Source organism: Octopus bimaculoides, chromosome 4, assembly GCF_001194135.2.
Source record: "Octopus bimaculoides isolate UCB-OBI-ISO-001 chromosome 4, ASM119413v2, whole genome shotgun sequence".
NCBI classification, from domain to species: Eukaryota; Metazoa; Mollusca; class Cephalopoda; order Octopoda; family Octopodidae; genus Octopus; species Octopus bimaculoides.
In genome coordinates, this window is record NC_068984.1 from 18841733 (window position 1) to 18865439 (window position 23707).

Below are 23707 nucleotides of genomic sequence, written 5' to 3' on the forward strand. Positions count from 1 at the left end.
TGGCAAACCAGATGGCTGCACCAGGCTCCAATCTGATGTGGCAGAGTTTCTACAGCTGGATACCCTTCCTAACGCCAACCACTCTGAGAGTGTAGTGAGTGCTTTTACAGTTCACCAGCATGAGGGCCAATCAGGCGGTACTAGCAACGGCCATGCTCAAAATGGTGTTTTTATGTGCCACCTGCACAGGAACCAGTCCAGCAGCACTGGCAGCGACCTCGCTCAAATGTTTTTTTATGTGCCACCAGCGACGCTGGTAATGATCACGCTCAAGTGGTGCTATTTACGTGCTCTGGCAATGATCACGCTCAGACGGTGCTGTTAGTGGACAGTGATTTATAGAAATATTTTGTATAAACATACAAATACAGGCATGGCCATGTGGTTAAGAAGTTCACTGTGCAACCATGTGATTTTAAGAATTCAGTTCCACTGTGCAGTACTTTGGTCAAGCCTCTTCTACTACAGTTCTGGGTCAACCAATACCTTGTGAGTAAATCTATCGAGGGACATTGACCATGTATCCACCAGTGTTAACCACTTACTGCATATCTCTCTCTACTTCTGCCATTTACCTCTCACATCCTTACTTACCCATCCATTTCATTTCTCTTTTATTCACCTTCCCGTAACTTCTCTTCCAACTTGGGTACATAATACTTAAAGCTCCAAGAAGCATCTGACCACAATTACAAAATTTTATTTATCTCAAAGCAAGTCTTCTTTGGTTGTCAGTCTATGGTTGTCAGTCTGTGTGTCTATGGAAGAATTATAATGTTGTAAAAGTGGTAGAAATGAGTATAGATAAAGAAATTCAGCTTAAAATTTTACCTTGAGCTAGAAGTCGTGAAAGAACAATCAAACAGAGAAGTAAGTTAGTTTTGATAATAACATCTTAAATTTTATTGGTCAGCAGGTATGGGATTTGAGTGGGGAACATTATGGCTTAATGAGAGAGCTTCTATCTAATTGTTCAATTTGCTAGAAATAGCCTGAACAGTTTATCTCAAACCATACCTTACTGTTTCAAAAGAAGGATATTGTGAATAATAAAATCTGGGAATGCTATGTCTGAAAAAATGGGATGGTCTTGATTGGAATGTATACGATTATAGATACACAAGTATTACAACTAAATTCACAGTTCTGATAGTTTCCTATACAATGAAACCACATCTCCTCTGAAATTTCATAACTATTTACAATGTGCAATGCAATTATTCCATCTCATATTCTAAAAAAATGTTTTCTGATTGTCTATTCACATTGTTTTAACATTCCATCAGAGCCCATGCTGAGGCAATAACTGGATGTTGTTTCTCGTCACAAGCCAAGGTCATTATAACTGCATCCCATGACACAACAGGTAGAGTTCATTGATATTTATTTTTTTGTTTTTCATTCCAGCAATATTTTCTTTGATCGTGTGATGAAAACATATTTGTTATTTCTGTCCTTCAGTTAATTTTGTTTTATTTGTCACTGAAAGTATATCAAAGCAAAACCAGATTGAATGAACTTCCAGAAATTTGGATCACGATAATCTATATCATAGATAATAATCTTCAGTTGTTACCTACCCTTCCCTGTCTTCTCTGCCAATCATCACTCAATATTTGTTCTTCATCAGTTATATGCAATAGAAGCAGTATTAAATTAAAGAAGTCTTCAATATGTCATACTTAATGCAAATATATTGTGAAAGGCAAATTCACTGCAATATTCATCCAGAGACAATATTTCTTATGGGCATGCTGAGTTTAGAACACAATATATACTGGAAGCAGATGAAAATTGTCCCATTGGTTAGAAAGAATGCCAGATGAATTTTCCCTCAATGGGCTTTGTCAGTAGTGAAGAGGTTGAGAGGAAAGGAGATAGGTGTGGTAAGAGACAGGAGAGAGTAGGTAGTAGAGTGTAAAGGTAAATACCCACTTTGGTCATGAATGACCATGGGATTGAACCTAGAAAGTTACCCTCTGAGGCACAACAAGTCTGGGCAAGGTTATTTATGGAAGACCAGCAGTCACCCATGCATACCACTCTCCCCTCTCCATACCACCGATGTTATCCAAGGGAAAGGTAAAGACCAATACAGTTTGGTACCAGTGACATCACAACACATTTCTATAGAAGAATGAACTGGAGCAATGTGAAATAAAGTGTCTTGCTCAAGAACACAACACACAGCCTGATCTAGGAATTGAACTCACTACCTAATGATTGTGAACTTGATGCTCTAACCACTGAGTAATTAGTGTGCAACAACAACAGCAACAATAACAATAATAATAACAATAATAAGAAGAAGAACAATAATGATAATAATAAAGGCTGTAACAATATTGAAAATGACATGCTAATATTTTACATTTTGCTTATGAATTATTTTCAACCAGTGAAAGTCTGGAGCTCAATTGGTGGATTGCTACATGTTTTCCATGAACACACAAGATCTGTATCCAATCTTCAGCTCCACCCGGAAAACTCTCTTATGTTCATAACAAGCTCTCATGATGGAACCATAAGAATTTGGTCTCTAGAGACAATGGATTGTCTTTATTGGTAGGTCAGTTTAAAATCCATCCATCCATTAATCCATTCATCATGAAGTGTCATCAGAGATTGTGTGGATTAAAATCAGTCCTGCTTGAGCAAGGCTAACTTGTATCTACACATCACCTTCCTTCCTTAGTTTTACCTCTTTAGTCTTCTTTCTCATTTCTTGTTCTGTTGTAGTTTATTGTAGTTTATTTTGACTTTTTGGGGACTTCAGTTTTGCCATATGATAAATACAATACTCCAAATATCTTTATTTCTATCTAAGAATGGTAATTATATTTAATGTAAGCCTAAATTTTGCAATGATTCAATTTTGGTGAAAATATTTTCCTTATCTTCCTTGGACAGATTCATCAATATTAATGAACCTATTCAAATATCTATGAAAACCAATTATGTATAATGAGATGCAACAATACCTTACAACTTACAAACCTAAAATATTTTCGTATTTTTTTTGTGGCAAAATACTTTTGTTACGTCTTGGTGTGTCTATTTGTCTTTCTTCTGTGAAGAGGAGAATATCCTTTCCATATTTAGTTATTTTATAACAACAATAATTAAAATTCAACTGTAGCATTACATTTAATCTAGTTTATATATATTTCATAGATAATAAAATCATAAATTATAAAATTTCCAAACATATAAACAGATATCAAATCTCTTTAAAAGCCTGGGAAAATATAACAAACTAGATTTTTATCTCATTCACTTTAATAGCTATATGTATATTGGCTTATGGCTGCAACCTGGAATTAAGAAAAAACTTCTTGAATGGTGAAGAATATTTTCATAAACATTTGAATGTTTGTAACAGCTTTCACAAATGCCAGTATTTAAATTTTCACACACATCTCACACTTAAAGCTAATAAGGAACCTTTATTTAGTTGCTCAACTTGTGAGAAGTAGCGGACAAATCTCCCACGATGAAAGTCTACCATCTTAAAAAATTGAAGGCATATTGAACAATGTAGTCATAAATATATAAAATGACAGAATAGTCACAGCTGGAACACCTTTGATCATAGATCTGCTTGATCAGGGCTAATTTACCTAGGGCTACACATCAACAACATCTTCATTCATTAGTTTTACTTCCATATTCGCTTCAATCATTTCTTTATCTGTCGTAGTTTCTTGCAGTTTATTCCAACTTTTAGTAAGCTATGCCAAGTTTTTTTTTTTTTTAAATTCTTATTAAAGAATTGTAATTATATTTAATGAAAGCTTAAATTATTCATAGAAACAATTTTGGTGACAGTATTTTCCTTACTGGTTCATAAAATCACAGAATATTTTATTTCAGTTGTCTTGTGTCTGGCAATAATAATCCCATGTGGATGTTTTTTACTGATGAAAATCAATTGGTCACATGCACAGCTGAAGAGATTTCTGTTTGGTTCCTTAACTACTTTGTTAACTTTTGGGGATTAATGCGCTCTGGTGTGTCACACATGTCATTACAATATGGAACTGCACCGAAAACCACAAGACTTTTGGCTGTGGGAGATGATGGAAGGTAAGCATTAATGTACTTCTGAGTAGATAACAAAAAATGTTTAAATTAAGAAGTCTTTTTGTACATCTGTTAATGATTATCACATTTCACTACTGACATTGAGAGGTGCCAGTGTAGTATGTGATCTACATACATGTTTCTGGTATAGCTTAATATCTACATTAGTTCAAATGGTATAGTTTGTGATCTACATTTAAAATTCATCTATTTACTCATCTATTTCTGGTTGGTTTGGTATATAAACCAAAAAATCTTTTATGATTTAAACACTTTTAGTCCTGAGCCCATTGAAAGAAGTCGCGATGAGAACAAAAGAATTTTACACACAGGTTATTCGAGATGAAGAAGCTGCAATAGAACTTCTCCAATACTATAAACTCCTTGATGAATGTGGAGATATTGATCCATGCAGCAAATGTGGAGGAGAAATGGTGGGAAAATGAAGAATAAGACATGAAACCAGTTCTGTTTTTTGCTGCACAAAGAGGGTATGCCGTATATTTAGGTCTGTGGACCATGGAAATATATTTTTCCTTTACACTGATTTGAATAGGAAAATCAATTGTAAACTTGACTTTATGTGAAATTTTGGAACTGGTTTTTTATTTTGTAAAATATCACTCATTTAATTTAATTGAAGAAATGACTGGAAGGAGCAGGAGGACTATATGTGACTGGTTCAATATTTGCAGGGAAGTCTGCTCCTCAAAAGTGTTTGTTTAATAACAGAGGACAAATTGTAGGAACTGTCAGAAATACTGTTCAGATAGATGAGGCACGTTTTGCTGCAAGAAGAAAATATAATCGAGGTCATCTTCTTACTGGTGATCAAAGACCTGAATCAACTGACAGTGAGGCAGATGTTGTGAAAATAGAAATCATGGATGAAGAATAAATCTTTCATGGGTCTTCGGACTTAAAAATGGCTTAGATTGTCACTATTTTTATGTTCCAAAACGAAACAGAGCTACTCTAGAGCCAATTATCTTAAGAGAAGTGCAAACAGGATCTGTCATCCACTCAGATGAATGGCTGGTATATTCGAATCTAAATAGATATTACATCCATTCCAATGTCAACCACCAGCAAAGCTATGTTAATCGTCAAGATGGAACACATAGGCAGAACATTGAGCGGTTGCAGCTAGAAGCTAAAACTCGTCTTCTCCAAAAAAATGAGAGGTGTTTCATTGCAACCATTGCAATCTCATTTAGATTTCATTTGTTGGAAGATTTTGAGATCAAATGAGAAAAATCTCTTTATTGCATTTTTAGATGATATCCGTGCTGTATACAAATTGTCACAGTATTCATGTTTCTAGTATGAAATAAAAATCAATAAAAATTTTTCTTTTTCTTTTATTTTTTAAATGTTTAACTCACTCCTCTGATTATAATTGCAAATTTATAACAAAACTTTGAATGTTTATCACAAGCCAGTCTAGATTTAAGTTGCTGTAGATTGCAATGGCATGTAGATCACATACTACACTGGCATTCATTGAGAAGATACTAACACATTTCTACATGCCAGCTAGCCTTTTGTACAAAGAGAAAGCTATTTTTCAGTAAGAGCAGCTATTATAGTGATTATATTTTTTCTATTTCTATTGCTATTTTTTTAACTGACCAGACTATCAGATGTTGTTACACATCACTGGTCACATTATTTTTGCCTTTGAATGGTGCACTCCACTGGCTAAGCAAGAAGGCCAGCATTCCACCCTGTTCAAAAAGGGGATTGGAGCAATGTGAAATCAAGTGTTTTGTTCAAGAAAACAACGCACCACCTAGTATGGGAATTGAACCCATGATCTGATGATTGCAAGTACAACATCCTCACCACTAGGCCATGCACCTTCACTCTATTGCTATTACACTGCCTAAAATATGCACCTAGATTGTGCATCATTTAGAGACTTTCAAAACTTTACCAGTTCCATTATTTGTTCATTTATTTTTTACAGTATACGTTTGTTTGCCCAAAAAAGTCACAAAAAGTTGTGTACCATTCTTCCTCCTCCATGTTTGTCACCTCTTGAAGAACTTCCAGGATTTTGTTACAGTAGAGACCTGAATCTTGTCTATTTGCTTCTTTCAACTGATATACTGTGGATTTATACTTCAAGGTATGACAATGACAGCTTATTTATGTTTTATTTGAAAAACTGTAGGCATTTTACAGGTTTCTTTAATATCCTCTCAGAAGAAAGAACAACACAGGAGTTCGTCCTAGAGGCCTCATGCAAATGACTTTTCAATTTTGTGCTATCCTCTGCATCTCCCTTCACCTTTGTTTCTACTACCACCATCTTTAACCATCTTATCTTCCTCAGTCTTCCTCTTCTGTTTCCTTCCACATTCACTTCCACCTCTCCTTCCATCCAGTCATTTCAGCATCCTTAGCACAGGATTCATCTATCTTATCCCATTTCTTTTCACAACATTCATCAATAGCTCTACTCCCATCATTCTCTGCAATTCATTGTTGGTCATCCTCTCTCTTTCGAAAATACTCTTCTACCAAGCCATTCTCATTTCCATTCTCTCTGTTTTCTTCTCTGAAGCTCTGCATTCATTACCAATGTTTAACTACCATAAATTACAGCACTCCTTATACATATAGATAAAATGATGCAATATTTACTAATGAGGAGGTAAATACACTGTCTTCTGATGAATCTATAAACATTATTTATACCCTTTACTTTGGTGTTTATTTTTCTATTTCAATTTGGTCACACATATCTGATTTCAGATCTGATCCAGCATGTCGTTTGGCCGTATGGAATATTACGAAAATTCAATCAAATATCTTAACCAAGACTAAACAATGGTAAGTATACATGATGCACAAGTATTTGGCTTGAGTCTTACACATAATAGAAAATAAAGTTGATATAATCAGCCTCAGCATATAACTGGTACTTGATATATATTATTTCAATTTCTTTTTATCTTTAACTAGCTCGTCTGTTGGGAATAATGGTATATTTCTTACACCAGCTGCTGACCTTGTCTCAGACGAAATAAGTCAATGCATATCAATTGGTTTCATATCTTCTCCAGTAGAAATATCTCCAGAATCCAGCACAGATTCCATCGATTCTGATCATTTCTTACTCTGGGGACTGAAGGTTTGACATGTTTTCTGGTCTTTTTGTTGTTGATGTTGTTATTGTCATTCTTTCTAAATGAGTGTTTAAGTTTAGGCATCTCTCATACATACACACTACATTTTTACTTATTTATTAATGATTTAATTAAAGAAAAGAGAGTGTTGTAGTTCGCTTGAAACATTGTGTAATGTTTGTAAAGAATAAAAAGTTTTGAATGGTACAACAATGCACTATAATATAAAAAAATGAACTATATATTTGTTGTAATTTAGTTATCTATAGTCCGATGATATTTTGGAATACAATTCCTTCTTCAGATCTTCCGTAAAAAAAAAAAAAGAAAAGAAAAGCCGTTAGTAAACAGTTTATAGCATAGACTCCATCTAAGATGATCTGAAGAAGAAATTGTATTCTGAAATATCATCGGAGTATAGATAACTAAATTACAACAAATATATAGTCCATTTTTTATATTATAGTGCATTGTTGTACCATTCAAAACTTTTTATTCTTTAATTAAAGAAAGTTTGTACTTGGAGGAAATAATTAGAGTGATACTAAAGTGTCATCTGTACACCCTAACAATCTATGTAATATCAAGATTTATTGATTCTGAGCAGGAGTGGAATAATCCTGTACTGTAGGTGATCATTGCATCAATGCTTTTGTTAGTGAAGTGGGCCCTACAAAATCTTTGAACTTAAAAATCAAAGTCTGTTGTGTATTTTCTTACAAATTTTTCCTGAAAAGTTTTTGTGAGGATGCATGATGAAATTACAAGGTGCTTCAACAGGGTGATACTGCTTTTATTACTTTAATGGAAGAGATGAAGGATTATCTTAGAATAACTTTTCTAATGGGAGCTGTGCATTCTCCAAGATGCAGTGACTATGGAATGCAAAATCAGTGAGAAGACAGGAAATCGATACCCAGGAATCAATATCTTGTACATATATGTGAAAATATCTGCATGTAATCAACTTAGCTATATTCGACATACTTAGGGAGGTGAAAGTGATATGACAACAAGTAAAAATGAACAACAAATAAAAAAACATTCACAAATAGGCGTAGGAGTGGCTGTGTGGTAAGTAGCTTGCTTACAAACCACATGGTTCTGGGTTCAGTCCCACTGCGTGGCACCTTGGGCAAGTGTCTTCTACTATAGCCTCGGGCCGACCAAAGCCTTGTGAGTGGATTTGGCAGACAGAAACTGAAAGAAGCCTGTCGTATATATGTATACACATTTATATGTGTGTGTGTCTGTGTTTGTCCCCCCAACATCGCTTGACAACCGATGCTGGTGTGTTTACGTCCCCGTTACTTAGTGGTTCGGCAAAAGAGATTGATAGAATAAGTACTAGGCTTACAAAGAATAAGTCTTGGAGTCGATTTGCTCGACTAAAGGCAGTGCTCCAGCATGGCCACAATCAAATGACTGAAACAAGTAAAAGAGTAAAAAGAGTAAAGAGTAATGTACACCATCAATCATTATATTGTGTCAGCAAATTTCATCCAAATTCATACAAGAGCAATTAACTGCTTTCCATCAATATCTCTAGTTTCTAACAGGATTGAGAGATTTATATAGAGAAAGCACTCCAGGAATTTAAGAGTTAATGTGTAAGTAGGCAAGCATTCTGCAGACATGTGTGCCCTTAATGTAATTCTCATACAGAATCAGCATGACACACTCTGTGACAAAGCTGAATCATTTGAATTACAGGTATAATAATCCATCTGGCAGGCTTCCTTACAGTTTCCATCTATTCAGTTTCACTCACAAGCAATGGGTCAACACGAGGTTCTAGAAAAGAGTATTTTCTCAAGATGTCATCCAGTGGGATCAAACCTGATTCTTTATGGCTGCAAAACGAGTTTCTTAACCATTTAGCCAAACAACATCTGTGTATGTGTGTGTGTCTGTGTGTGTGTGTGTGTGTGTGTGTGAATTTATGCTTGTTAGTTCATGATGTCATTACTCTGAGTTTCCTCAGCACCATTCATTCAGATGTAAATTTGAGCAACTGTTTTTAAGACTTCAATTTCTTTCACATCTCTACAAAAATATTTAACAGCAGCATACAAGAAAAAATGCTTCAAATTTAGCTTTATCAGCATCACTCAAACATTATATTAATGGTCAACAACAACAACAACAACGCACAAATACATACATACATACATACATATATGTGTGTGTGTATGTATGTATGTATGTATACCTGTATATAATTTTATATGTATACCTTTAATGTTTCTAATGTTTATATATATTTCCTTTCTTTATTGATAGGATGGCAGAATTTTATTTATGGATCCAATAAAGAAAGGAATCAAGCACATGGAACTAAAGGCTTCAAAAGGTCCTGTATGTATTTTTAAGATGATATCATGGCTAAGAATATCCTAAAGATTGCAGTAATTTGCTTATGTTACCATTTATAAAATATCATTAAGACAACACAAAACATAGAATATAATTACCTTTTTCAGATGTGCTATTACTTGCATAATAGGGATTTATTGTAGTAATAAACCTAAATGTACAATCATTTAATCTGCTTAATGGTTTGGTAGAAGAGACTTAGACCTAAGTGCAAGCAATGAAATTGCAGCTGGCAACACATAGTTCTATCTACATCATTAATCCACCAATCTTTTATCTTCAAACTTGTCATAAAGAAGAGTATAAAGGATAGTTGTATAAAGAAGTGCCAGTCATTTAAAAGTGGATGAAACTTGTGGGAAAGAGTGACCTAGGAAGATATGGGACAAAGCAGTGAAGGCTGATATTAAGATGTTCAGCCTCACAGAGGAGATGACAAAGGACTAAGATGGTGGTGAATCATTGTGTTCAAGAAGTCCTGTCTGTCACAGCAGAAGCAAGGTCCTAAAAGCATTATGTTTATACCTGCCCATACTGCACCCTAACCCTGTCAAGCATTCCTCACATCTTATCTTTCTAACACCCATCCCTCCATCGCTCTTTTAATCATAACATTAATCAACTGTTGTAATCATTTTAGAGCAGAATCAACACATATTTCACTTCCCATCCCACTTTTGCATTACTAGTTACTTCTTTCTCCCCTTGAAACCTCTCCCTATTAACATCCATCCCTCACTCTCATTATCCTCCCTTCCCACACTATTTTTCACCAACCACCCCCTTTTTGTGCCCTCTGTTATCTCTCCTTTTCCTCTGAGTTACATTTTGGGTCTGCCACTGATGCACCCCACTATTGTTGTCAATCCTCACTATAGGCACCCTTATGTACCTCTGACCATCATCTCTGTCACTGTACATCTTACTCCTCCCAAACCCCAACAACCAGGCCATCATCTCCTTATGTTCTGCTCTACTAACATGTTTATGATCATGTTGCTCTCTTCTCTTCCACTTGTAACCATAGAACTACTTATCCAATCTATCCTGCTTTTGTTTTTTAAGCTAACAGGATATGATATAACATGAGGGTTATTTGACTAATATTTCTAGCAGTTGCATTGATGAGATGATAGATTCCTCTTCATTTGTAGCACGAAACAGTAAGATAGGTGTGGTAGAGCGTACAAATCAGCCATTAAATTTCTGACAGTCTTAATGGTCTTTCACATCATGGTACACTGGAATTTTGTAGGAAAAGTTCAAAATTACTGGTGCACTTCAAATGGATGTTTATAAAAAAACTGTTGTAAGTTTAAAATTTAGTGAAAATAAACTTAGAAAACTATTGATTACTTTGTGGCAAGCTGGCAGAAATGTTAACACACTAGGCAAAATGCTTAGCAGCATTTCTTCTGTCTTTACATTCTGAGTTCAAATTCCACTAAGATAGACTTTGCTTTTAATCTTTTTGGGGTCAATAAAATAAGTACCGATTGAACACTGGGATTGCTGTAATTGATTAGTTCTGCCATCAAAATTCCAGGTTTGGTGCCTATAGAAGGGGGCTTATTAATTCTACTTGAGTATAACAAAAGTATGAATAACATATTTTTCAAGATACTCAGTCATTAGTATGGATTTTTCTAAAGCTTTAATTTATACTTTAAAACTCTACAGTGCACTTAGATATTCTTTCAATGTACCATTGTACCACAGTGCATTATTTGAGAGTCACTGGTCTAGATGCTCCACTTAATTGCTGGTTATTTGTAGCTTTAAACACTTGATTAAGATCATCATCATCATCATCATCGTTTAACGTCCGCTTTCCATGCTAGCATGGGTTGGACGTTTGACTGAGGACTGGTGAACCAGATGGCTGCACCAGGCTACAATCTAATCTGGCAGAGATTCTACAGTTGGATGCCCAACCACTCCGAGAGTGTAGCGGGTGCTTTTACGTACCACAGGCACAAGGGCCAGTCAGGCGGTACTGGCAATGTCCATGCTCAAAATGGTGTTTTTTACGTGCCAGAACTATAATTCTTACAAATTTTGATCCAAAGCCAGCATAGTTAGGGAAAGGGGGCTAGTTGATTATATTGATTCCAATACTTGACTGGTACTTATTTTATTGATCCTGAAAGGGCAAAAGACGAAGTGAACCTCTTCAGCATTTGAATCCAGAATGTAAAGACAAAAGAAATGTCGCAAAGCATTTTGTCTGGTATGCTAATGATTGATTTTGCCAGTTCATTGCCCTACCATTAAGAATTATAATAAAATTCACCTAGGCTTGGACTTAAGTTTCTCCTGCAATTTATTCAGCCAACTTGGTGAATAAACTGTCAGGTGAAACATAAGTCTCAGTCAAAATGAATTTTATTATAAATGTGACTAAAGCAGTGAAGTGACAGAATTGTTTGGATGCTAAGCAAAATGCTCAGCAGCATTTTGTTGGTCTTTATGTTCTGAATTCAGATTCCACCAAGGTTGACATTGCCTTTCATCCTTTCAGGGTTAATAAATTAAGTACCAGTGAAACACTGGGGTTGATGTAATCAACTAGTCCCCTCCCACAAAATTTCAGGCCTTGTGCCTTTAGTGTAAAGGGTTATGTGACTCTACTTTCAGTATTATGTCTCCATCTTAGTTAACATTCTGTTGTTATTCTTAAACTACCTTTCAAATAATTATCTTAAATTAATATTACCATTAAGAATTATAACCTACATGCTCTGACTCATGACTAAATACGTTTCTGTTTTCTAGAAGAGAGTGTCTGATTCTGAATTCTGCATTTCTGTTTTATCTACAAACAACTTTATATAGCTTGTTTAACCCTTTAGTATTTAAACCAGCCATATCCAGCCCAAATATTCTACCTGATTTATATTCAAAACAGCCAGATCCAACATCTCACACCTACTCAACAATGTCATTCTAAAAATATATAATCACATTATTGAAATCTCAAAGCTACAAGATGATGCATTTTTAATTGAAAATAATGTGAATAAAAAGCATTACATTTGAGAAAGTAATCTGAATGTTAAAAGGGTTAAACTTTGATAAAATTCAGATCTGTTTTATTCAAAGATTGGCCCAGGCCATGTTTTACTTAAAAGCATCACCTGACAGACTTTGTTGAGTTATTTTTAAATTGTGTTTTGTGGTATCATAACCTATTCAAGTAGGGAGTTATTGTTGGCTGAGATGTATCCAGGTATAGGTGACTTGTCTGATATTCCTTTAAAAAATTTGCCCTGATATCATTTGAAGGATATTATTATGTTTATTTTGTCTTCATATAATTGTTGGGTGTACTGGATTTTCTTTCCAGATCATGAAGCTTCATCACAATAAAGAACATAATTCTCTTGCTGCACAGAGTCATGAAAGTGATCACATATTGATTCAAATATGGAGTTTACCATCTTTAATTCTTCAATTTAGCGTCACAAGTGAGCAGAATTTAACAGCATGGACGAGACTTGTAAGTCATACGTTTGTCGTAAGATTTGTTGTTTGAGTTATATTTTATCATTAGTATTCTTGTGAAGTGGTAGAAATGGTAGGGTACTGTCCTAAATGCTTTGTGATATTAACTTACATTACTGAACATTCTAAGAGTCAAATCCCTCAAAAGTCAACTCTTATCTACTCTAGGTGGATGAACAGTAAATCCACTAGAGTTAGCTTTATTCTTTTTCTATCTCACTAAAATTGATAAAATAGGTACTAGGAATATACTGGAGTTGGTTCATTTGGCAAGATCTCTCCCAAAAAACCTATGACTTTAGCAGCAGAAGCATCATTGGAAAGTTGGAAAAACTGTTTTGCAGTAGTTCTTCCAGCACCTCACATTCTGAGTTCAAATCCTGCTGAGGTTGACTTTGCCTTTCATCCTTCCAAGGTTGATATTGATAAAATAAAGTACCAGTCAAGTACTGGAATCGATGGTACTGACTAACCCCTTTCCTGTCAAATTACAGGCCTTGTGCCAAAATAAGAAACCATTATCATTGTGATTTATTCCAAATTTTATGCATTCTGAGTTCAAATCCATGTAATGCTAACTTCGTTTTTCATTCTTTTAAGGTTAATAAAATAAAGTACCATTCAAGTACTGGGGTTGGATTAATTGATCAACTACCCCCCCCCCACACACACACACACATACACACACCAAATTTCAGGCCTTGTATCTATATTAGAAGCAATTATTATTCTTGGAATTATCAATGTAATCTCATTATTTAATTTAATTGGTATTTATCTTTTGCTCTTATCAATTTCATTTTTGTTGTTCAATGTCAAATCAGCTCTGATTGAGGAAATTGAGTATCAAACGAATTCCACTTATGACCATTCCATTTTTTTTCTTAGATACAGGCAATAAAGTATGATTTAATTGAGATTAGGTTGCTATTTCTAATAGGTCAAGTAACTCCATAGTGGCTCCTTAGGCAACTCATTTTATTTGTTTTATTCAGCTTGGTTTACTTTTCTTTCATTCCTCTGTATATACATGGACAATAGATCAAAACTGAATCAACCCAGTTTTCAGCAGCATCTGATATTTTCCCTTGACAGGAAAATGCTCTTTTAACTGGACATGATGATGGAGTTTTAACATGGTATCTGCTGACTCCTACAAAGGATTCTGATCTGGAAAATACAGGTATGAAAAATAAAATTCTTATAAGTATGTTTGTATGTATGCATGTATGGATGTATGCATGTATGGATGTATGGATGTGTGGATGGATGGATGAATGCATGCATGCGTACATACTAGGATATGTAACATGCATGCATGGCTCCTACAAAGGATTCTGATCTGATGAAAAATAAAATCCTTATATGTATGTATGTATGTATGTATGTATGTATGCTGGAAAATGGACATTACAGGATGACAATGATGATGATGATGATGATGATGATGATGATGATGATGATGATGATGAGGATGTTGATGATGATGATGATGATGATGATGATGATGAGGATGATGATGATGATGATGATATATAAAACCAATTTTATATGTGAGGATACAGAAATATCATCAAGATATTTTTATCGGTGTTAGACTTCTATTAATTTCTTAAAATAGAGGTCAACTTCTTAGAATTCTAGCTTGTTATATATGCTCGGCTTTTGATTTCTCTAAGTACTACTATGAAATTGTAAAACATCCTATACAATCAGTATTTATAATACAGACTAAACTCTTAGCATAACCTAAGGGACCTACTGCGGTTTGGCCATACCCTGTTATTGTTTAGCCTCCATGTTAGCACTGAGTGAAAAGACTTTTGATCAAAGATATTCTAGATATGTTCATTCCAAGTCTGTATATTTCAGTGTACCCTTCCTTCTTAAAGGAAGTATGAAGTGATTTGAGGGATATTTGGCTGTTATTTTTAGATGATCAACAATCCATACAGAGTCTGCCTCATGTTACTGATTTGCCTAATCTGAGAAACAAGTGGAATTGTCTAAGCAGGAATAAAAAGGAATAAAAGCAGGTACTTTATTTTATTGATCCTGGAGAGATGAAAGCAAAGGCAATCTTAGCAGGATTTGAACTCAAAACATAAAGAGCTGGAACAAATACTGCAAGACTTTTTGTCAACTGTCCTATTCTGATTTTGCCAACCCACCAACTATGTTAATAGTAATGGTTTCTCAAATTGGCACAAAGCTTTTATTAATGTCAGAAGCAGTGCTGGATTAACCATTAAGCAAAATAACCATGTGCTTAGTGCATCAAGCAATGATCGTCATATTTTTTCTTCAAACAGAAAATCTAAGATGATGATGATGATCATCATCATCATTTAACGTCTGCCTTCCATGCTAGCATGGGTTGAATGATTTGACTGAGGACTGGCGAACCGGATGGCTGCACCAGGCTCCATTCTGATCTGGCAGGGTTTCTACAGCTGGATGCCCTTCCTAACGCCAGCCACTCGGAGAGTGTAGTGGGTGCATTTACGTGCCACTGGCACGAGGGCCAGTCAGGTGGTACTGGCAATGGCCATGCTCAAAATGGTGTTTTTTACGTGTCACCTGCACAGGATCCAGTCCAGTGGCACTGGCAATGACCTCGCTCGAATGTTTTTTCACGTGCCTCCGGCACAAGTGCCAGTAAAGCGACGCTGGTAACGATGTTATTGAAAATGTCCTTTTTTTTTTTAAAACAGCATGGCATGATTTGAGAAAGATTTGACTGCTTTTTCTTATCAGTTATGAGATGTTCAGTTTATTCTAATGTACAAACTGTAAACAGATTTAGTAAAGAAGCCTATTGTTAATACTACTTGATGATGATGATGTTTGTATGTTTGTGTAAATATATATTGTTATTGTGGTAGCTGTTTAGCCCCAGGTTATCCATGATCCAGCAGACCTATGATAAAAGAGGTTCCAGTCATGACCATCCGGTCATTTTTCCATATCAAGGACTACATTATCCAATTTCTCCATCATTTATTTTAAATGACTGGAGTAATTTGGTTGTTTTGTCTTGCAAAAATTTATTGACTGTGTTAGACAGATATGTGTGTGTGTTTGTGTGTGTGTGTGTGTGTGTGTGTGTGTGTGTGTGTGTGTGTGTGTGTGTGTGAAACAGAGAGAGTGTGAGAGAGAGAAGGAGGAGATAAAATGATAAGAGAGAAGTGAGAGAAAGATGAGATAATTTGAGAATATTATGACTAGAAAAACAGGATGTAACTAAATGCTATAATAACAAAAACTATAACCTAATTTTATCAAAAATTTACCATGTGTTTAATTAATATGTTTCATCAACTCTTTTCATACCAAATTGGTATAAAATGGGTCCCTGTGTGTTGGAATTTTTTCTCAGTACATTGCAGAGCAATTCTCATATAGCTGACCTAAAATGGAAAGCATTACTGCCTGTCTACAAGCATGTAGGAAAAAATAGTTCAATGTGTCTTTTCTTTCTTATTTCAGTAGCATTTGAGCTGAAACAAATTTTGCTGCTATTTCTAGCAGGTAGAGTGACTGCATAGAGGCTTCATTAATGGTTTATGTGTCGTTGGGTGTATTAAACTTGAAACAAGTATTGTATAGGTTTAGGTTAACCCTGGTTGAGCAAGCATCTTATGATAATTCTGCTTGTTATTGTGTTACTTAGCTTTCACATGATTAGAGAAAAATAGGGAGAATGAAAAGAGAGAGAGAGAGAGGAAAAGAGGGAGGGAGAAAAAGAGAGAGAAAAGCATTCATGACGTGAGATAGAGGAAATGTATTTGTAACGCTTTCACTTGATTAGTTGAAGAGAAAGAGAGGCGAAAGAAAAAAGGAGAGTGAAAAAGAGGATAAGGCGAAGAGTGAGACAGAAAGTGGGAGAAGAAAAAGAAGGGGAGAGAAGCATCCATGAAGTGGGTAGGAGGAATGTAATATTTATTATGTAGTGAAAAAAGTTAGTTAACGGTAGAGGAGGAGAGTTAAAAATATAATTTTAGCAGAGTGGTGATGTTCTGATGGTGAGGTTAAAGAAAGGCAGGGAGAGGAGGAGGGGAAGATGGGAGGGAAGGGAAGGGACAGAGAGGAGGGGGGAAAGATGATGATGGGTAATGGTAGTGGTGGTGGTGGTGGAGATGGAAGTGGTGGTGGAAGTGTATTTTTTTAAAAATTGAACTAAGTGTTTTTTATATCACCTATCACTTAATGCATGTGCATAAGTGCAATTCCGTGAAATATTCAAGCTTATTTGTGTGGCAGATGTATGCAATTTAACTAAAGGTTGTATAATATGTACGAGATATTTTTTTTGTTTATCAGAAAAATGGAAAAATAAGAGTGAATATTTATCTTATGAGTGCTGTGTATTTAGTCTATAAAAGTGTGCATAAAGTATATAAAATGTATATATAAAGTGCATTAAGTAATCATCCTATTCCAATTTCTGTCACTTTTCAATGAGTAGTGGATGAGCGACTATCTTTCCATACAGACAACACAGGCTACGCTTTCAGGTATTTTGGATAAAGTTTTCAGAAATAACCCAATAGATTTACCATTAATTCCATGAAATATTCACGTATCCCGCTAGTCTTTCTTAATCCATTTCAGCAACAACCATTCTATCTTTTTTAGCAGTATATAAACAACATTATTTAATATGTCATTGTTCTATTTAATACTGTGGGGTATACTTTGCTTTGAGGGAGATCTTGCTACTATTTCTAGCAGATGGAGCATTCACATGGTAGCTTCTTTTGATGGTTATGTAGGACTGTGCAACCATTTATCCAGACAGGTTTTTGCCCTCCATTTTGTTTTCATCTCTCCATTTGTTTTCTCTTCTCATTCCTTTCTGTAAAAGAGCAAAGGCTCAAAATATCAAAGACTTTCCCCATTTTCTCTGATTATTAAATTAACGTGCCCTTTTCCTTGTTCTCTTACTTGTTCCTGTCTTTTTATTTTTGTTTTTTGTATAATTTTGAACCACATATTATTTTAATGATTCCTTATATTAAAATTGCAGGATAAACATGAGGGAGATTTGACTACTATTTCTGGAAGGCTTCCTTATAATAAGGTTTTTAAATATGGCAGAAATTTTTAACATTCTCTCACATCATTTTACTGTTTGCAGCTTGTGGGTTGCATTCATAACGAAAAATAGCCATTAATTATGTGATCAATCATGTAGTAATGATATTTTAACTGAAATTAGGAACAATTTAATACAAGATGTTTGGAAGATAAGTTAATATAGCATTAATGATGGTGCCAAGTAGATTGGTATCAAAATGATTAAATGACTATAAAATACTGATTCTAACACCATTGTGTATCAATACCAGCAGATGACAACGTTTCCCTAAAAGAAATGGAGAAACTTTCAAAATACAAAGACCTGGAAATAGAGGTAATTCAAATGTGGAATCTAAAAACAGAAACAATTCCTATCATAGTAGGCGCCTTAGGTATGATAAAAAAATATTCAGACAAATACATAACAAAAACACCAGGACTTACAAATATATATAACATACAGAAAATTGCACTACTGGGCACTGCACACATCCTACGCAAAACACTTTCAATACAGTAACCATAAAAGCATCACAGCAAACCACAGCACATACCCAAGGCACACACAGCTGCACTCGGTAGTGAAATGAAAGCACGTTATAAAAATAAAACTACTGAATAATAATAATAATAATGAACAACCTGCACAATGGATTTGTTTGTAGTGATCAAATGTATGTGCCATACGTTAGCTCACTTCCTCCATCAAATCCATGCTAACTGAACAGGTGTATGGTGTACCACATGTCAGAGGTCAAAATGATTGCAGAGCAATGTGAAACAAAGTGTTTTGCTCAAGAACACAATGCAACACCCAGTCTAGGGATTGAAACCATGATCTAATGATTGTGAGCGCAACACTATTATTATTATTTTGGTTTGTCTCAGGTTCAGTCTTATTCCTGATAAGGATTATGTGGATAGTGGGTTACTACCTGTAGCCTTAGGTGTCCACAAGTTTTCAACAGTCTTCCAAGTGCTTAGGACCCTCCTGATAATCCTTGCTGTCTCTAAGAGATAAACTTTCTGTGGGAGCTCTACTGGGCATTCTATTTCAATCTCCCACAGCCATTTGTCTACATCTTGGTATTCTATTCCCAATGTACCAATTATTTCAGGCATGACCTTTACTGTTCACATGCTCCAAATTCTTCCTATTTCAAATTTTAGGGGATTGTATTTTTTTTTTTTTTGTCTTCCTCTTTCTTTACAATCCTGGAATCAAATGGGCATGATGGGTCGATTAGTAAGCAAATTTGCTTTTCTTTATCTATGACTGTAATATCTGGTTTATTGTTTTCTAATTTCTTGTCTGTTTGAACTGGAAAGTCCCACAAAATCTTACATTTCTCCGACTCTATAACTCTTTCGATTCAATGATTATACCATGAATTTCCAGCTTCAAATCCCCATTTTTGGGACAGTTTCCAGTGTAAAACTTTTACAACCTGGTCATGCCTCCATTTCTTATATTCTTCCTATTATTATTATTATTAATATTATTATTATTGTTGTTGTTGTTGTTATTATTATTAATATTATTATTATTATTATTATTATTATTATTATCATCATCATCATGTACACTCAGCTGGTTAGATTGGAAGAGGAAAGAATCCTAACATCGGGCTACAACAAGTAACCTTAAATGCCAAGAACCCTAAGTATCCTAGCTGTCCCTAATAACACTGGGATAGTTCCCAATGCACCAATAACCACCAGGATGGATACATTTTATTCACACTTTCCGTAGTCTCTGTAATCCAGCAGCTAGGTCCTGGTACTTAGCTATTTTTTCTATACTTCTCATATGAATTTTTTCATCATTTGAGACTGTAAAGTCAATTATCTGGCACTTTCTATTCTCTTTATTTACTACTACCAAACCAGGCCTTCTAGCTTCTATTACTCTGTCAGTCTGAATGTTAAAGTCCTACAACATCTTATATTTCTTACTTTCTAGTACTTTACTAGGTTCATGTTCTTACCATTTATCAGTATGCTTAAACCCTAGCTTTCTACATAGCTCCCAGTAGACTACTCTCCCGAGATTGTTATGTCTTTTCTTGTATTCTTTCTCTGCCAGCATGCTACATTCACTTACTATATGAGTAACACTTTCCTCTTTTGATTTGTATAATCTACATTGGGAATCTACTTGGTTTTTGTCTATTTTGACTTTTATCCAATTAGTCTACTAACAAGCTTTGTGTCTCTTTCTTCAGCTTTCCTTTCTGCAACCATAACCATGTCTCACTACTATTATTTGATGCAACTATCTTTGGGAATCTACCATGCAATGCCTTTTCCTGCCAGTCAGATAATTTCTGTTCTTTTTTCTGATTTTTAAGTTTGTTTGGGTTTTTGGTTTCCCTATATCTTGCTGTGACTCCAGCAGCTTTCAATAAACTTTCTTCACTATTACCTACATAGGAGTCTATATCTAGTCTAGCTAACTCCACACAGTCTTCTACTGATATCAACCCTCTTCTACCTTCCTTTCTAGGTAGGTATAATCTTGCTACTAGGTATAATATTGAATTCCTCCCAAATTCTTCTGTCTAACTTTGCTAATTCAGTTTTTGTCTAGTCTACAAAAGCTGCTGAATATCTAAGTAATGATACTGCTCAAATATTTACAGCCTTCACTAGATTTGGACCATTTAGCTTTGATTTCATTAGCTTCCTCACCCTTCTGATGTACTCCTCAATTTTTGTTTTCATTTCTGTAGTTAGTACTCTGTCAGATTCTAATACTTCTAGACACTTATAACTCTCTCCTCCTTTCAATAATTTTAATGTCTGGCCATCTGGTAATTGGATGCCCTCGCTGTTGACTACTTGACCCCTTCTCATGACTAATATTGCACACTTATCTATGTCAAATTCCATGCCTATATCTTTGCTGAAGAGTCTTACAGTCTATATTAAAGAATCTACTTCTTTTTCATTCTTACTAAAAAGCTTCAGATCATCTATATAGAGCAAATGGTTAATTTTTCCATTACTATTTCTGAACTGATACCCTGCGTTTGCCTTCCTTAATACTAAACTGAGAGGGATCAAACATAAGACAAATATTAAAGGGGACAACAAGTCCCCCTGTAAAATTCCTCTTCTAATATTAACTTTCCTTAAGAGTGTGTCACCTGAGTAGAGATCTGCTTTCCATTTCTTCATGCTACAGCTAATTAATTCTCTTATGTTGTCTGTTATACTGAATATACTCAAACATTCACTTATCCATGAGTGTGGGATCATGTCATAGGCTTTCCTATAATTTATCCATGCTATTGTTAGATTTTTCTTTCTAGCTTTTACTTCATTTAGAACTTCTTTGTCTATATATAATAGATCATGCATTCCTCTAGCCTTCTTCCGGCAACGTTTCTGTTCTTCTAGCAGTAAATTCTGGTTGTCAAGGTGCTCATAAATGTTTTCTGAAAGCATTCCTGTTAACAGCTTCCACTCTAATGGTAAGCAAGTGATTGGTTTATAGTTGCTAACTGTATTACCCTTGCTCTTCTCTTTCCTAATATGTATTGTCCTCCCTCTAGTCATCCAATCTGGCCTCACACCCTTGGGGTCAGCAGAGGTCAAATATGTTTACTACTACTAACGATGAATAAGAGCACTAACCTTGGCCTTGGAAAGAACCAATTCACCTTGTTCTGTTTTTAATTACTGATACAAAAAATAATATATATGTATACTGATGTTTACATAGTTGATTTTATTACTTTTTTTTATTTTTTTGAGTTTTCCTTAGGTTTTGCTGTGGTTTACAGTTTTCATAATTGTGCAGTTTGTATATATTTGGAGGTGCTTATCTCCTTAATTTTTATTGTGCATTTCATTTGTTGTTTTAATAAAAGGTATATTTACATATTTGAGTATGTTTACCTATTCGAATTGTAATAAAAGCATGTTTACATATTCGAGTAATCATCATCATCATCATCATCATCATCATCATCGTCATTGTCATCGTCATCGTCGTCGTCGTCGTCGTCGTCGTCATCATCATCATCATCATCATCATCATCATCATCATCATCATCATCCGCTGGATGTGTAATGTCAGTGTGCATACAAGACAGAGTGTAAGTGCTCCGAGAGAAAAGTTGAGCATAAGAAGCATCAGATGTGATGTGCAAGAGAGACGACTGTGCTGGTATGGTCATGTGTTGCACATGGATGAGGACAGCTGTGTGAAGAAGTGTCACACCCCAACAGTGGAAGAGGAAGACCCAGGAAGACATGGGATGAGGTGGTGCAGCATTAACTGCGAACGTTGGGCCTCACAGAGGCAATGACAAGAAGCTGAGACCTTTGGAGATATGTTGTGATTGAGCAGACCCAGCAAGTAAAGTGGGATTGCAGCCGTGGCCAATGCCAGTGTTGCATTTAAAAGTAACCTTGAATTGTCAGACGATATGATGTGCTTGAGAAGACCTATTGAGTGAGTAAAATCAGAATCGTAGTCATGGCCAGTGCTGCCTGACTGGCTCCCCGTACTGGTGGCATGTAAAAAGCACCATGTAAACGTGGTCGATGCCAGTGCCCCCTGACTGGCTTCCATATGCTGGTGGCATGTAAAAAGCACCCACTACACTCTTGGAGTGGTTGACAATAGGAAGGGCATCCAGTTGTAGAAACCTTGCCAGATCAGATTGGAGTCTGGTGCAGCCTACTGGTTTGCCAGTCCTCAGCTAAACCATCCAAACCATGCCAGCATGGAAAGCGGATATTAAACGATGATGATGATTATTATTATGGCTTAGTGATTGACAATTGGAAATGGGAATAATTTGCAGCATGCAAACAGTAAATGTTGTGCCTATAATAATTAGGAGACAAAAGAGGCCTCACACCCTTGGGGTCAGCAGAGGTCAAATGTGTTTACTACTACTAGCAATCAATGAGAGTGTTGACCTTGGCCTTGAAAAGAACCATTTCACCTCGTTCTATTTTTAATTACTGATAATAAAAAAAAACAATAATATATTTATATACTGATGTTCACATTGTTGAATTTTTGAATTTCTGAATTAAAAAAAAAAATTTTCTTTTCTTTTTATAAGTTTTGCTGTAGTCTACAGTTTTTGTAATTGTGCAGTTTGTGTATCTTGGCAGGTGCTTACTACCTTAATTTCTTTTTTTCATCGTGCATTTAATTGTGTTGTTGCAATAAAAGGTATGTTTACATACTCGGGTAGTCAGGGAGAAATGAAAGGTAAAATTTTCACACAACATTGTAGATATTGAAATTTTTGAATTTTCTAGAGATGATCGTCTGTATGTCCAATCAGAGGAGACTGTAGTTTTTTTGTAATAAAAAAGATGTTTACATTTTCGAATACTCAAGGAGAAGGAAAAAGAAAGAAAAGGAGGGTAAAATTTTAACAGAAAATTGTAGATATTAAAGTTTTAAAATTTACAAAAGAGGATCTTTTGTTTGTCCAAACAGAGAAAACTGTAGTGCTCTTAGAATAAAAAAGGATGTTTACATTTTCAAATACTCAGGA

General features: G+C 35.1%; 1 protein-coding gene across 3 annotated transcripts in view; it reads left to right on the forward strand.

The window, feature by feature from the left end:
- The window catches only part of LOC106881343 (uncharacterized), a 153719-nt gene that overhangs the window by 55883 nt on the left and 74129 nt on the right, over window positions 1-23707 (forward strand). For all 3 annotated transcript variants that reach the window (XM_052966923.1, XM_052966924.1, XM_052966925.1), the window contains 9 exons: window positions 1287-1366; window positions 2400-2565; window positions 3874-4086; window positions 6053-6214; window positions 6844-6921; window positions 7054-7222; window positions 9501-9575; window positions 12940-13092; window positions 14193-14280. In XM_052966923.1, coding sequence (XP_052822883.1) covers window positions 1287-1366; window positions 2400-2565; window positions 3874-4086; window positions 6053-6214; window positions 6844-6921; window positions 7054-7222; window positions 9501-9575; window positions 12940-13092; window positions 14193-14280 — 1184 coding nt within the window. The remainder of the gene's footprint in view (window positions 1-1286; window positions 1367-2399; window positions 2566-3873; window positions 4087-6052; window positions 6215-6843; window positions 6922-7053; window positions 7223-9500; window positions 9576-12939; window positions 13093-14192; window positions 14281-23707) is intronic.